Genomic DNA, 17,426 nt, shown 5'->3' with positions numbered 1-17,426 from the left:
ACTTCTACTCTTGCCATTATACAGACTAAATCAACAAACTAGCCTTATTTTATTTATTTTTTCACAAACCAGCCTTTTAAAGTGGAAGTCATGTGCTTGAAACTTTAATTCTCCAGTGATTTCCCCCTTTCAGTGAGAATAAAACACAGATGGCCCCCAAGACTTCCTACAGCTCCAGGAGTTTTACTGTCTGACCTACTCACTACCACAGCCCTCTTGCTAACTCTGCTCCAGCCAAACTGACATCGCTTTTATTCATCAAACATTCCTGACTTATTTTTTCATTGGATCATTCACATGCTTGGAAAGCTCCAGCCCAGATACATGCATGGATACCTCTGACAGCTCTACCCCTGTGTCAGAAAGAGTCGATTTACAGCTGGAATGGAAAAACTCTATCTTTATCTCTGGGAGAGCCTGGATGCCTGGTTTCACTTTTTGCCCAGACGATGGCAGTGGGATTTGTAATGGGCTCTTTAAAATTTACAATAAGAAGCCTTGAGGCCTTGCGCATGAGGTGTCTCTGTGGTGCCCATGGCTTGCCTGCACTCTCTTTGCTGCACTGTATCCCTTACATTGAAATAAAAGCCTCCTGTGAGTTGACCCTGGGAAGTCAAGTACCTACTTTCAAACATCTAAACTGGGTAAATACTTGCACCTCCTCCAGCTCTTTGCTTACATATCCCTTGCTGAATAGGGCTCACTCATTCAATCATATTCAAAACCTCTCTCCAGCTCCTTCCTCACCACCAACTCTCCCATTTACCCCTACTGAGAAATAAGACCATTTTACGTGGAGGCAAGTAGTTATAAATGTTTTCTTTGGTGGCAGAGGGAAACAGAGATCCATTGACTTAACTCTCCATCAAAGTAGAGTATGGAGGTTGACAAATTAGTCATTGGATGAACTCTTGATTTCACTTATGGTTGAATTTTTAATTTTTACATTTACTCCCAGTGATAGGTCTAATGTGTCAAATATTAGGATTTCTTTATGTATATGACTTATAAATTTGAATATATAGATACACAAATGCATATATGTACATATACATACAATTTATGGATATATTGAATATATACAAATGCCAACTTTATCCCATTTTATAGTAAAGAATTGTCTTTCTAAACTGGAGGGACAGTGCATTTATTATTTTGCCTTGCATCTAATAGATCCTCAATAAATGCAAATTCCATTTTCCAACACCAGGCATATATCAAGCTATAGGTCTCAAAATTATGAAGTTCTTAAGAGTTAAACCTTGGAATCTGGTTGTCTTAAATGAAATTCCAGCTCCAAAATTTACTAAAATTTTGTACACATAGATCATTATTTAAGTTTTTTATGTCTGTTTCCTCATTTCTAAAATAAGGATAACAATAACCATGGTACCTCAGTGAGGAAGAAATATAAATATTGTGAGTCAATCTGTGTAAATCTACCAAATTAAAAACTTAACTGTGGAAGCAGGATGCATGATGGTTCATAAATATTTTAGGAACATATTTAGAACCTCTTTAAAGTCATTTCTTATCATGAAAATGTTGGTTAATAAATCTCTGGCTAATATTAGCTAACATTATATATTTGTAAATTAATGTAAAACAAAATTATCAAAAGCTTTGTTTCAGTCTTTGTCTTATCATATATGATATTGGTAAGTAGGAATCAAGATGATAGGGGCGCCTGGGTGGCTCAGTCAGTTAAGCGTCTGCCTTCGGCTCAGGTTATGATCCCAGGGTCCTGGGATCGAGCCCCACATCGGGCTCCCTGCTCATCGGGGAGCCTACTTCTCCCTCTGCCCCTCCCCCTGCTTGTGCTCTCTCTCTCTCACACAAATAAATAAAATCTTTAAAAAAAAAGGAATCAAGATGGTGGAATATGGAATAATAACTTTTTTACACTGAGGTATTCTTAAAATTTTTAAACTATTTTATGAATTATATCATTTTCACTAATTCAGTTCCTCAATTTACCTTTAACTTGATGACTGGTTGCTGTTACTACTGCTGTCTTCTGATACAGATCTGTAAAAAAGAAATGGCATTTCTTCAGGGTTAGAAAACATTGTAATTTTATTTTTTCTGTCTTTTTTGAGTATAGTTGACACACAATGTTACATTAGTTTCAGGTGTACACTTAGTGATTTGGCAAGTTTATGCATTATGCTATATTCACAAGTGTAGCTACCATCTGTCCGATTCTAGCACTATTACAATGCCATTGACTGTATTCTCTATGCTGTGCCTTTTATTGCCTTGTCTTATTCATTCCACTACTAGAAGCTTACATCTCCCTCTCCCTTTCATCCATTTTACCCAACCCTCCACCTCACTCCCCTCTGACAACCAGCAATTTATTCTCTGTATTTATAGATCTGATTCTGCTTTCTGTTTGTTTATTCATTATTTTTTCCATTCATAAGTGGAGTCATATGGTATTCATCTTTCTCAGCCTTATTTCATTTAGCATAATACTCTCCAGGTACTTTTTTAATTTTTTCAAAAACCTCCATACTGTTTTCCTCAATAGCTGCACCAATTTACATTCCCACCAACAGAGTACAAAATTTTTGTTTTGTTTTGTTTTCCTCCACATCCTCGCCAACACTTGTTATTTCTTGTTTTTTGGATTCTAGCCATTATGACAGGTGTAAGGTCATATCTCATTGTGGTTTTGAGTTGCATTTCTCTAACGATTAGTGATGTTAAGCATCTTTTCATGTGTCTGTTTGCTATTTATATATCTTCTTTGGAAAAATGTCTATTCAGGTCTTTTGCCCATATTTAAATCAGATTATTTGTGGGGTTTTTTTGATGTTGAACTATATGAGTTCTTTATATACTTTAGATATTAACCCCTTATCTAATATATCATTTGCAAATCCTTCTCACACTCTTTTTTATGTCCCTCATAAGTCCACTTTCTTGAGAGTTTTTTTTGATGGAAGTTTTACATCATTATGTTATCTTTATTTGCACAAGTGAGAAACAGAGACATTTCTCCTGTAGCATATAAAATGAGACCCATTTATTTATCCTTACTTCCATATTCTCTTTTTCCTAACTATCCACTGACTTAGCAAAATGTTGACTTGTATGGTGATGTATGGTTAAAAAAAAAAAAAAAAGCTGTATGTAAGTGAAATTAGTTAAAGAAAGACAAATACCATATGATCTCACTTATGTGTGCGATCTAAGTCTTTTTGAAGATTTTATTTATTCATTTGACAGAGAGAGGAGCACACAAGCAGGGGGAGCAGCAGGCAGAGGGAGAAGCGGGCTCTCTGTCAAGCAGGGATCCCAATATGGGGCTCGATCCCAGGACCCTGGGATCATGACCTGAGCCAAGGCAGACCCTCAACCGAAAGACACACAGGCGCCTCTCTAAAATTTTTTTAAAACAAAAAATAAGCTCATAGATACAAAGAATAGGTTGATGGTTACCAGAGGTGGGGGTATGGGGTGAGTGAAATGAACAAAGGAGGTCAAAGGTACAAACTTCCAGTTATAAAACAATTAAGTAATGAGTATATAATGTATAGATGGTGACTATAATTAATAATAAAGTATTACACATTTGAAATTGCTAAGACAATAGATCTTAAAACTCCTCATCACAAGAAAATAAAATTTTATAACTATGTATGGAGACAGATGTTAACTAGAGTTTTTGTGGTGCCCATTTCAAGTAGCTTAATTCTAATTTTAGAAACATATGAGCAATATTAAGTGCAAAATGGGCATTGTCCTATCTGTATTCTTCTTTGCTATCATATATTTTTTTAACATTTTTTTTTCACCTTCTACATAATCTATTCACAAAATTTGCTTCCTTATCTCTATTAATCTCCTTGGTAAAACTGAATGCCAATGCAAAAAAAAAAAAATGAGGTTGCTTAGGTTGTAGATAGAGACTACTAAAGCAATTGTAGCCAACATGGCTTTCAATTTGAAAGGCACTGTGAATTTATTGAGTAGCTTCAGTTATTTCTGGACCTATAAGAACAAGAAAAATAACTTCTACATGAAATCTGAAAAAAAACTGGTATATACCAAGACTTCATACTTCTAAATATTAACGCAATTCATTCAAGATCCAAATTCAACACTTTTAAGTCCTACTTGCAATATTCTGAATTACATTTTAGTTCTTCCTCAATTGGATTTTAATATTAATTTTAAAAATAATAAATTTACTTACTCTCCACTCACTGTCCCCTCTCTGTTCCAAAATCCTATTTTATTCCATTTAAGAGCAATGATGGCAGTTAAAATAAGGACGGGTAGCAAAATGTAGAAACTGATCAAGAGGCCATTTTTTTGAGGAGCAGCATATCGTTTTCTAAGTAAGCTTTCACCTTTAGCTGAAAATATGAAGGTACTTTTTAACTTTATCAAAAATGATAGTCAAAGCTTATTAGTAACTTGAAATATAAAAATTTGTGATTCAAATAATACAGTCATAGAATAAACTTATGTTTTAAAATGTTTTCAAAAAATAAATTTTTTAAAAAATGTAAAAAATTAAAAATGTTTTCCAATATTCTGTGACTATGCCCCAAAGAGCATTATATATTTGTCAACTCAATATATAATTAATATAAATTTATATTTAATCATTATATGTATATTTAATCTTTATGTGTTATATACTATTTTTCTATTATATTCCCTTTTATGAACTGCTACTTAAATTAAATTAAACTGATATTATTCCTTAATAAATTTTTCATTTAAAAAATAGAGTAGGTATAAAAGAGGGACTCTAGGGAGGGAGGAAGATGACAGAGGAGTAGGGGACCCTAGTTTCATCTGGTCCCTGGGATTTAGCTAGTTAGCTATCAATCATTCTGAACACCTGTGAAATCAACCAGAGATCTAAGAAAAGAATTGCTGCAATTCTACAAATAGAAAAAGGGACCACTTTCTGGAAGGTAGGAGGTGCAGAAACTTGAACCCCAGGTGATATCTTGGGAGATAAACTGTCGGGGGAGGGAGCCTCCATCAGCTGGCTGCTGGAAAGTGATATAGCAGCAGAGTGCAAAATAGGAACTTTTAGAAGCCTGCACCAGTGAGGGACATCCTGCCTGAAAGGTGCACAGGTAGAAAAGTAGGGCACAATCCTAGGTGGGACAGTATGGTCTCAGGCTCCCTGGGTTCACAGAAAGAATGAGGGTGCCTGAGTGCTGCAGAGTTCCCTGCATCAAAGCTGGAAGCTGGCTGCAATCAGCAAGCCTAAGAGTGGGCTTTCACCTCATTGTTGACATAAACCTTGAACTGCAGCATGATCAGGCAACTGCCCTCCAAGCAGGGACCCAGCAAATAGCAGAACCATGGTGAGACCCTCTCTGCACCACAGGAATCTGGAGGGTTTGGAGACTCAGGTGGCATGGATCCTTTAAGCAAAGAGATCCCAGAAGTAACATAGAATATAAGGAAACAGAAACAATATGTAGAAACAGTGACTTTACAGGTAATACAATGGCACTAAATTCATATCTTTCAACTTTACTCTGAATGTAAATGGGCTAAATGCTCAATCAAAAGACACAGCATATCACATGGGGTAAAAAAACCAAGACCCATCAATATGTTTTCCCAAAGATACATCTAGACTGGAAGTGAGGGGTTGGAGAACCATTTATCATACTAATGAACATCAAAAGAAAGCTGGGTGGCAATCTTTATATCAGACAAATTAGATTATAAACCAAAGACTGAAATAAGAGATGAAGAGGAACACTATATCCTACTTAAAGAGCTTATCCAACAAGCAGATCTAACAATTGTAAATATTTATACTCCTAACTTGGGAGCAACCAATTATATAAAGCAATTAATAACAAAAACTTAAAGAAACACATTGATAATAATAAAATAATAGTAGGGGACTTTAACACCCTAGTCATAGCAAAGGACAGACCATCTAAGCAGAGATTAACAAGGAAACAAGGGCACTGAATGACATAATGGACCAGATGGACTTCACATATATATTCAGAGCATTCCATCCTAAAGCTACAGAATACACATTCTACTCGAGTGCACATGGAACTTTCTCCAGAATAGATCTCAAACTGCGACACAAATTAGGTCTCAACTGATACCAAAAGATAAGGATTATTCCATGAATATTTTCAGAGCACAATTCTTTGAAACTTGAACTCAAACACAAGAGGAAATTTGGAATGAACTCAAATACATGGAGGCTAAAGAGCATCAAACTAAAGAATGAATGAGGGAGGAGGAGCAAGATGGTGGAGGAGTAGGAGACCTAAATTTCACCTGGTCACAGAATTTAACTAGATAAGGATCAAACCATTCTGAACACCTATGAACTCAACAGGAGATCGAAGAAAAGAATAGCAGCAACTCTCTGAACAGGAAAGCGACCACTTTCTGGAAGGTAGGACGTGTGGAGAAGTGATCCAAGGCAATATTTGCGAAGATAGACGGCGGGGGAGGGGGCCTCCTTCAACTGCTACTGGCAAGTGATGGAGCAGCAGAGCACAAAATCAGAAATTTTAGAAGTCTGCACCACTGAGGGACGTCACTCCAGTGCCTAAGTGGGGGATGAAACCCTCACTGGGACAGTGTGGTCTCAGGACCCTTGGGGTCACAGAAAGACTGGGGGTGCCTGAGTGTGGCAGATCTCCCAGGTATGGGAGCGGGGAAGTGGGTTGCAGAGACGGAGCCGAGGAGTGGGCTCTCAGCTCGGAGTTGCCATAAACCATGATCTGCGGTGCAGTCAGGCCATTGCTCCTCCAGCAGGGACCCAACAAGTGGCAGATCTGGGGAAACTCCACTTCCTCCCCCGGGAGGAGAGGCACAGGAGTGCACCGCACGGATCTGCTGCATTTGGAGACTCCACATGGGGTCAGGTGCCAGAGATAGAAATGTTCGGTCACAGGCCGGGTGAGCATGGAGTGTGGCCAGAAACCAGGAAGACAGGAGTGATTGACTGCTTTTCTCTGGGGGCACACTGAGGAGTGTGGCCCCAAGTTCTTGGCTCCTCTGGGGTGGAGATTGGGAGTCTGCCATTTCACTCTCATCCTCCAAAGCTCTATGGAAAGCTTGCAGGGAACAAAAGCTCCTGAGAGCAAACCTGAGCAGATTACTTACCCCGGCAAAGGCCGGGCAATTCTGCCTCCCGCAAAGACATTTGGGAACCACAGCAACAGGCCCCTCCCCCAGAAGATCAGCAAGAACAGCCAGCCAAGACCAAGTTTACCGATCAATGAGAATGGCAGAACTCCAGCCCTAGGGGAATAATGCACATAGAATACATGGCTTTGTTCCCATGATTCTTTAGTCTTTTAAAGTTAATTTTTTTAAACTTTCTTTTCCTATTTTTTTTTTAATTTTTCTTTTTCCCTTTTTCAACCAACATCTTATCAATCCCTTTTTTAAAAAATCTTTTTTATTTTTCATTTTAGAGTCATATTCTGTCCCTTCAGAGTAGTTACCTTTATTTTTGGTATATATATATAAGTTGTTCTCTCTTTAAAATTTTGGAATACACTTTTTTCTAAGAGACCAAAATATACACTAAATCTCTAGTGTATGGCTTTGTTCCAGTGTCTTGACTGATCACATTCTCTCCCTTTTTTTTTTTTAAATCCAACTTCTTATCTTATTAATTCCCCTTATAAAATCTTTTATACTTTTCATCTTTACAGTCATATTCCATCCCTTAATCGTATATACCCTTATATTTGTACATATATAAGTTTTTCTTTCTTTAAAATTTTGGGAGGCACTTTCTTCTAACAGACAAAAATACTCCCATAATCTAGTGTGTGGCACTGATCTATGCACCAGCCTGATCATATTTGATCATATTCTGTTTTGTCTTTTTGTTTGTTTGTTTTGTTCACTTGTTTTTATCTTTTCCATTTTCTTTTTTTTTTTTTTCCTTTTTTCTTTCTTTCCCTTTCTTTTCCTCTGGTTTCAGGTCTCTTCTGACTTGTTTAGTGTATATTTTTCTGGGGTTGTTGTTACCCTGTTAGTATTTTGTTCTCACATTCATCTACTCTCCTCTGGACAAAATGACAAGATGGAAAAAATCACCTCAACAAAAAATAAACAAGAGGCAGTACAGACTGCCAGGGATGTAATCAATACGGACATTAGTTAGATGTCGGAACTAGAGTTAGGAACAATGATTTTAAAGATACTAGCTGGGCTTGAAAAGAGTATGGAAATTATTAGGGAAACACTTTCTGGAGAAATAAAAGAACTAAAATCTAACCAAGTCAAAATCAAAAAGACTATTAATGAGCTACAATCAAAATGGAGGCTCTAACTGCTAGGATAAATGAGGCAGAAGAGAGAATCAGTGATATAGAAGACCAAATGATGGAAAATAAAGAAGCTGAGAAAAAGAGAGATAAACAACTACTGGATCACGAGGGCAGAAATCGAGAGATAAGTGATATCATAAGACAAAACAACATTAGAATAAGTGGGACCCCAGAAGAAGAAGAAAGAGAGAGAGGAGCAGAAGGTATATTGGAGCAAATTATAGCAGAAAACTTCCCTAATTTGGGGAAGGAAACAGGCATCAAAATCCAGGATGCACAGAGACTACCCCTCAAAATCAATAAAAATAGGTCAAAACCCCAACATCTAATAGTAAAACTTACGAGTCTCAGAGACAAAGAGAAAATCCTGAAAGCAGCTCGGGAGAAGACATCTGTAACCTACAATGGTAGAAACATTATATTGGCAACAGACCTATCCACAAAGACCTGGAAGGCCAGAAAGGACTGGAGGGATATATTCAGAGCACTAAATGAGAAAAATATGCAGCCTAGAGTACTATATCCAGCTAGGCTGTCTTTGAAAATAGAGGGAGAGATAAAAAGCTTCCAGGACAAACAAAAACTAAAGGAATTTGCAAACACGAAACCAGCCCTACAAGAAATATTGATAGGAGTCCTCTATGCAAAGAGAGACCCTAAAAGTAACATAGACCAGAAAGGAACACAGACAATATACAGTAACAGTCACCTTACAGGCAATACAATGGCACTAAATTCTTATCTTTCAATAGTTACCCTGAAGGTAAATGGGCTAAATGCCCCAATCAAAAGACACAGGCTATTAGATTGGATAAAAAAAACAAGACCCATTGAGATGCTGTCTGCAAGAGACTCATTTTAGACCCCAAGACACCCCCAGATTGAAAGTGAGGGGCTGGAAAACCATTTACCATGCTAATGGACACCAAAAGAAAGCTAGGGTGGCAATCCTTAGAAAAATTAGATTTTAAACCAAAGACTGTAATAAGAGATGAGGAAGGACACTATATCCTACTAAAAGGGTCTATCCAACAAGAAGATCTAACAATTATAAATACATATGCCCCTAACATGGGAGCAGCCAATTATGTATGCCAATTAATAACAAAAGCAAAGAAACATTTTGACATCAATACAATAATAGTGGGGGACTTTAACACCCCCCTCACTGACATGGACAGATCCTCTAAGCAAAAGATCAACAAGGAAATAAAGACTTTAAATGACACACTGGACCAAATGGACTTCACAGATATATTCAGAACAATCTATTGCAAAGCAAGAGAATACACATTCTTCCCTAGAGCCCATGGAACATTTTCCAGAGTAGATCACATCTTTGGTCACAAATCAGGTCTCAACCGGTACCAAAAGATTGGGATCATTCCCTGCCTATTTTCAGACCACAATGCATTGAAACTAGAAATCAATCACAAGAGGAAAGCTGGAAAGAACTCAAATACATGGAGGCTAAAGAGCATCCTACTAAAGAATGAATGGATCAACAAGGAAATTAAAGAAGAATTAAAAAAATTCATGGACACAAATGAAAATGAAAACACAACTATTCAAAATCTTTGGGATGCAGCAAAGGCAGTCCTAAGAGGAAAGCATATAGCAACACAAGCCTTTCTCAAGAAACAAGAAAGGTCTCAAATACACAACTGAACCCTACACCTAAAGGAGCTGGAGAAAGAACAGCAAATAAAGCCTAAACCCAGCAGGAGAAGAGAAATAATAAAAATCAGAGCAGAAATCAATGAAATAGAAACTAAAAGAACAGTAAAACAGATCAAGGAAACTAGGAGCTGGCTCTTTGAAAGAATTAACAAGATTGATAAATGCCTGGCCAGACTTATCAAAAAGAAAAGAGAAAGGACCCAAATAATAAAATCATGACTGAAAGAGGAGAGATCACAACCACACCAAAGGAATACAAACAATTATAAGAACATATTATGAGCAACTATATGCAAGCAAATTAGATAATCTGGAAAAAATGGATACATTTAAAGATGTATCAACTACCAAAACTGAACCAGGAAGAAATAGAAAACCGGAACAGACCTATAACCACTAAGGAAATTGAAGCAGTAATCAAAAATCTCCCAAAAAATAAAAGCCCAGGGCCAGATGGCTTCCTAGGGGAATTCTACCAAACATTTAAAGAAGAATCAATATCTATTCCCCTGAAACTGTTCCAAAAAATAAAATGTAAGGAAAACTTCCAAACTCGTTTTATGAGGCCACCATTACCTTTTTCCCAAAACTAGACAAAGACCCCATCAAAAAGGACAATTATAGACCAATAACCTTGATGAACATGGATGCAAAAATCCTCACCAAAATACTAGCCAATAGGATCCAACAGTACATTAAAAAGGTTATTCACCAGGACGAGTGGGATTTATCCCTGGGCTGCAAGGTTGGTTCAACACCCACAAATCAATCAATGTGACACAATACATTAATCAAAGAAAGAGCAAGAACCTTATCATCCTCTCAATAGATGCAGAAAAAGCATTTGATGAAGCACAGCTTCCTTTCTTGATCAAAACTCTTCAGAGTATCAGGATAGAGGGTACATACCTCAATATCATAAAACCCATCTATGAAAAACATACAGCAAATATTCTCAATAGGAAAAAACTGAGAGCTTTACCCCTAAGGTCAGGAACATGGCAGGGATGTCCACTACCACCACTGCTATTCAACATAGTTTTTGAAGTCCTAGCCACAGCAATCGGACAACAAAAAGAAATACCTTTTAACAAAAATAAAAGTCATCCGAATCGGCAAAGAAGAAGTCAAACTCTCACTCTTTGCAGATGATATGATACTTTATGTGGAAAACACAAAAGACTCCACCCCAAAACTGCTAGAACTCATACAGGAATTCAGTAGAGTGGCAGGATAGAAAATCAATGCACAGAAATCAGTGGCATTCCTATTCACCAACAACAAGACAGAAGAAAGAGAAATTAAGGAGTCGATCCCATTTACAATTGCACCCAAAACCATAAGATACCTAGGAATAAATCTCACCAAAGAGGCAAAGAATCTGTACTCAGAAAACTATAAAATACTCATGAAAGAAATTGAGGACGACACAAAGAAATGGAAAAACCTTCCATGCTCATGGATTGGAAGAACAAATATTGTGAAGATGTCCATGCTACCTAGAGCAATCTACACATTCAATGCAATCCCCATCAAAATACCATCCACTTTTTTCAAAGAAATGGAACAAATAATCCTAAAATCTGTATGGAACCAGAAAAGACCCCGAATAGGCAGAGGAATGATGAAAAAAAGCAAATCTGGCAGCATCACAATTCTGAACTTCAAGCTCTATTACAAAGCTGTCATCATTAAGACAGGATGGTACTGGCACAAAACAGACACATAGATAAATGGAATGGAACAGAGATCCCAGAAATGAACCCTCAACTCTATGGTCAACTAACTTCAACAAAGCAGGAAAGAATGTCCAATGGAAAAAAGACAGTCTCTTCAACAAATGGTGCTGGGAAAATTGGACAGCCACATGCAGAAGAATGAAACTGGACCATTTCCTTACACCACACACAAAAATAGACTCAAAATGGTTGAAAGACCTCAATGTGAGACAGGAGTCCATCAAAATCCTAAAGGAGAACACAGGCAGCAACCTCTCCGACCTCAGCCACAGCAACTTCTTCCTAGAAACATCGCCAAAGGCAAGGGAAGCAAGGGCAAAAATGAACTATTGGGACTTCATTAAGATAAAAAGCTTTTGCAAAGCAAAGGAAACAGTCAAGAAAACCAAAAGACAACCAACAGAATGGGAGAAGATATTTGCAAATGACATCTCAGATAAAGGGCTAGTATCCAAAATCTATAAAGAACTTATCAAACTCAACATCCAAAGAACAAATGATCCAATCCAGAAATGGGCAGAAGACATGAACAGACATTTTTCCAAAGAAGACATCCAAATGGCCAACAGACACATGAAAAAGTGCTCAACATTGCTCAGCATCAGGGAAATCCAAATCAAAACTTCAATGAGATACCACCTCACACCAGTCAGAATGGCTAAAATTAACAAGTCAGGAAATGACAGATGTTGGCGGGGATGCGGAGAAAGGGGAACCCTCCTACACTGTTGGTGGGAATGCAAGCTGGTGCAGCCACTCTGGAAAACAGTATGGAGGTTCCTCAAAAAGTTGAAAATAGGGGTGCCATATGACCCAGCAATTGCACTACTGGGTATATACCCCAAAGATACAAATGTAGGGATGTGAAGGGGTACATGCACCCCAATGTTTATAGCAACAATGTCTACAATAGCCAAACTATGGAAAGAGCCAAGATATCCATTGACAGAAGAATGGATAAAGAAGAGGTGGTATATATATACAATGGAATATTATGCAGCCATCAAAAGGAATGAGATCTTGCCATTTGCAATGACATGGTTGGAACTGAAGGGTATTATGCTGAGTGAAATAAGTCATTCAGAGAAAGACATGTATCATATGAGCTCACTTATATAAGGAATTCTTAATCTCAGGAAACAAACTGAGGGTTGCTGGAGTGGTGGGCAGTGAGAGGGATGGCGTGGCTGGGTGATAGACATTGGGGAAGGTATGTGATATGGTGAGCACTGTGAATAGTGTAAGGCTGTTGTATCACAGACCTGTACCTCTGAAACAAATAATTCATTTTATGTTAAAAAAAAAAAAAAGAAGAAGAAGAAGATAGCAGGAAGAGAAGAATGAAGGGGGGGAAATCAGATGGGGAGACAAACCATGAGAGACTATGGGCTCTGAGCAACAAACTGAGGGTTCTAGAGGGGAGGGAGGTCAGGAAATGGGTTAGCCTGGTGATGAGTATTAAAGAGGGCTTGTATTGCATGGAAAAAAATAAGAAAAGAAATGATGTAACGTTTCAAAATAAAATAAAATAAAATAAAATAATGAATGAGTCAATTAGGAATTAAAGAAGAATTTTAAAAATTCACAAAACAAATGAAAATGAAAACACAACTGTGCAACATCTTTGGGATGCAGCAAAGGGAGTCCTATGAGGAAAGTATATAGCAATACAAGCCTTTCTCAAGAATCAAGAAAGGTCTCAAATACACAAGCTAACTTTACACCTAATGGAGCTGGAGAAAAAAACAGCAAATAAAGCCTAAACCAAGCAGGAGAAGAGAATTAATAAAAGTCAGGACAGAAATCAATGAAATAGAAACCAAAAGAACAGTTGAACAGATCAACGAACCTAGGAGCTTATTCTTTGAAAGAATTAATAAGATTGATAAACCCCTGGCCAGACTTATCAAAAAGAAAAGAGAAATGACCCAAATAAATAAAATCATGAATGAATAAGGAGAGATCACAACCAACATAAAGAAATACAAACAATTATAAGAACATACTATGATGAACTATATGCCAGCAAATTAGATAATCTGGAAGAAATGGATGCTTTCCTAGAGATGTATCAACCACCAAAACTGAGCCAGGAAGAAATAGAAAACCTGAACAGACGTATAACCACTTAAGGAAATTGAAGCAGTCATCAACAATCTCCAAAAAACAAAAGCCCAGGGCCAGATGGCTTCCCAGTGGAATTCTACCAAACATTTAAAAAAGAATTAAAACCTATTCTTCTGAAGCTGTTTCAAAAAATGAGGCCAGCATTAACTTGATCCAAAACCAGACAAAGACCCCTTCATAAAGGAGAATTAGAGACCAATATTCCTGATGAACATGGATGCAAAAATTCTCACCAAAATACTAGCCAATAGGATCTGACAGTACATTAAAGGGATTATTCACCACAACCAAGTAGGATTTATTCCTAGGCTGCAAGGGTGATTCAACATCCACAAATCACTCAATATAATACACTACATTAATCAAAGAAAGGACAAGAACCATATGATCCTCTCAATAGATGTAGAAAAAGCATTTGACAAAGTACAGCATCCATTCTTGAATAAAAGTCTGCACAGTGTAGGTGTAGAGGAAACATACCTCAATATCATAATAGCCATATATGAAAAGCCCATGGTAAATATCATTCTCGACAGGGAAAAACAGAGAGCTTTTTCCCGAAGGTCAGGAACACGACAGGGATGTCCACGATTACCACTTTTGTTCAACACAGTACTAGAAGTCCTAGCCTCAGCAGAAAAAAAAAAGAAATAAAAGGCATCAAATCAGAAAAGAAGTCAAACACTCACTCTTTCCCGATGATATGATACTCTATGTGGAAAACCCAAAAGTCTCCACCTGAAAATTGCTAGAACTCATAGAGGAATTTGACAAAGTGGCAGGATACAAAATCAGTGCACAGAAATCAGTTGCATTTCTATACACAAACAATGAGACACAAGAAAGAGAAATTAAGGAGTCCATCCCATTTACAATTGCAACAAAACTCATAAAACACCTAGGAAAAAACTTTCCCAAAGAGGCAAAGTATCTGTATTCAGAAAACTTTAGAACACTCAATCTACACATTTAATGCAATCCCTATCAAAATACCATCAACATTTTTCAAAGAAATGGAACAAATAATCCTAAAATTTGCATGGAAACAGAAAAGACCCCGAATAGCCAAAGGAAAGTTGAAAAAGAAAACCAGGCACTGGCATCACCATTCCAGACTTCAAGCTCTATTACAAAGCTGTAACCATCAGGACAGTAAGGTACTGGCACAAAAACAGACACATAGATCAATGAAACAGAAGCGAAAGCCCAGAAATGGACCCACAACTATGTGGTCAACTAATCTTTGACAAACCAGGAATGAATATCCAATGGAAAAAAGACAGTCTCTTCAACAAATGGTGTTAAGAAAATTGGACAGCCACATGCACAAGAATGAAACTGGGCCATTTCTTTACACCATACACAAAAATAGACACAAAATGGATGAAAGATGTAAATGTGAGATATGAATCCATCAAAATCCTAGAAGAGAACACAGGCAGCAACCTCTTTGACCTTGGCTACAGCAATATCTGGATATACAGTTCTCCAAAGGCAAGGGAAACAAAGGCAAAAATGAACTACTGGAACTTCATAAAGATAAAAAGCTTTTGCACCACAAAGGAAACAGTCAACAAAACCAAAAGACAAACTACATAATGGGAGAAGATGTTTGCAATATTTTATCAGGTAAATGGTTAGCATCCAAAATCTATAAAGAACTTATCAAACTCAACACCCAAAAAGCAAATAATTCAGTCAAGAAATGGGCAGAAGACATGAACAGACATTTCTCCAAAGAAAACATCCAAATGGCCAACAGATGCATGAAACAATACTCAACACCACTCAGCATCAGGGAAATATAAATCAAAACCACAGTAAGAAACCACCTCATGCCAGTCAGAATAGCTTAAATTAAAAAGTCAGGAAAAACAAATGTTGGCAAGGATGCGGAGAATGTAGAACCCCCTTACACTGCTGGTGGGAATGCATGCAGGTACAGCCACTCTGGAAAACAGTACGGAGGTTCCTCAAAAGGTGGAAAATAGAGCTACCCTATGACCCAATAATTGCACTACTAGATATATACCTGAAAGATACAAATGTATTGATCCAAAGGACCTGCACTCCAATGTTTAGAGCAGCAATGTCCACAATAGCCAAACTTTGAAAAGAGCCCAGATATCCGTCTAAAGATAAATGGATACAGAAGCTGTGATATATATATATACAATGGAATATTACTCACCATCAAAAACTGAAATCTTGCCATTTGCAAGGACATGGATGGAACTATAGGTTATTATACTAAGCAAAATAAGTCAATCAGAGAAAGACAATTATCATATGATTTCACTCATATGTGGAGTTTATGAAACAAAACAGAGAAGCATAAAAGAAAAAAAAGGGAAAAATAAAACAAGACATAATCAGAGAGGGAGACAAACCATAAGAGACCCTTAACCATAGGAAACAAACTGAGGGTTGCTGGAGGGGCCCGGGGTGGGGGGATAGGGCATCAGAGTGATAGGCATTATGGAGGGCATGCAATGTAATAACCACTGTTATATACAACTGATGAATCACTGAACTATACCTCTGAAACTAATAACTATATGTTAATTAATTGAATTTAAATTTTAAAAATAAAGTAAAAAGAAAGAATTATTAAAAATGATATATTAGGTCAAGGAAAAGATGGTGGGGGAGTAGGTGACCCTATTCCAACTGGTCCCTGGAATTGAGCTGGATATCAACCAAACCACTCTGAACACCCACGAAATCAGCCTGAGATATAAGAAGATAGATCTGGATCTCTACAAACAGAATATGGCAGGGGCTGATTTCGAGGTATGAAGTGGGGAGCCGTGATTCTGCAGGCACATATCTGAAGATAAAAGGAAGGGGGAGGGAGCTGCCATAAGCGCTGGTGCTGGGAAGGTGAAATAACACAGGAGCACAAACCTCCCTCGCTAGGGACTAGACATAGACTCACAGACTGGTAGCAATGGGGAAAGGACTTTAGGGCAGTGCCCCAGACTGAAACCTGGAGCAGTAGGGCCAGGCATGTGAACTGGGGTGGCCGGCAGTTTTAGAAGCATAAAGGGCAAAGACGTGCCCCGATCAAGAGGCAAGGACTGGGAGTGCTCATGAGGGGCCCACAACCCAGTATGCTGCAGTTTATAGCAGCACAGACAGAAACTGAAATCGTGTGGCTGGGAGAGCTCACTGAAGAACAGACTGTGATCTCTCTGCTCTGAGGCAGAGGGTTGGAAACTATCTCTTCTGCTCTGACTCTGGGAAGAGATGCAGAAAGCCGCCAGGGAAAGCTGCCAGAGAAAAAAAGCCAACCAAAATGGGTTTTCACTGAGCCCACCCCCCCACAGGGGGCAGGGCAACTCTGCCCAAACAGGGGTGCCTGAGTAACAGGGTGGCAGGACCCTCCCCAGAAGACAGGCTGGGAGAACAAGAGGCCTGCAACCTTAAGGTCCCTATAAAACAGGTGCATCTTGCTTGGGTTGTGGTCAATAATTTAGACTCTATACATTCCCTCGACCACCCCTCAACAGAATAACTAGGAGGAACCAACAAAATAGGAAAGACTCAGAGACTGACTTCTGCCACAGATTTG

The 17,426-nt window shown here is 38.0% G+C and overlaps 1 protein-coding gene across 1 annotated transcript in view; it reads right to left on the bottom strand.

Annotated features, from left to right (window-relative positions):
- Positions 1-1,979: 1,979 nt before the first annotated feature.
- Positions 1,980-17,426, bottom strand: part of LOC110573136 (A disintegrin and metallopeptidase domain 3-like) — a 147,408-nt gene continuing 131,961 nt past the window's right edge. Inside the window, exons 19-21 of the mRNA XM_044912188.1 lie at positions 8,027-8,035; positions 4,205-4,367; positions 1,980-2,028 (exon numbers count right to left, since the gene is read on the bottom strand). Of these exons, the coding sequence (XP_044768123.1) occupies positions 1,980-2,028; positions 4,205-4,367; positions 8,027-8,035 (221 nt within the window). The remainder of the gene's footprint in view (positions 2,029-4,204; positions 4,368-8,026; positions 8,036-17,426) is intronic.

This window comes from Neomonachus schauinslandi, chromosome 2 (genome assembly GCF_002201575.2).
Source record: "Neomonachus schauinslandi chromosome 2, ASM220157v2, whole genome shotgun sequence".
Classification (NCBI taxonomy): domain Eukaryota; kingdom Metazoa; phylum Chordata; class Mammalia; order Carnivora; family Phocidae; genus Neomonachus; species Neomonachus schauinslandi.
This window is presented reverse-complemented; position numbering and strand designations above follow the sequence as displayed.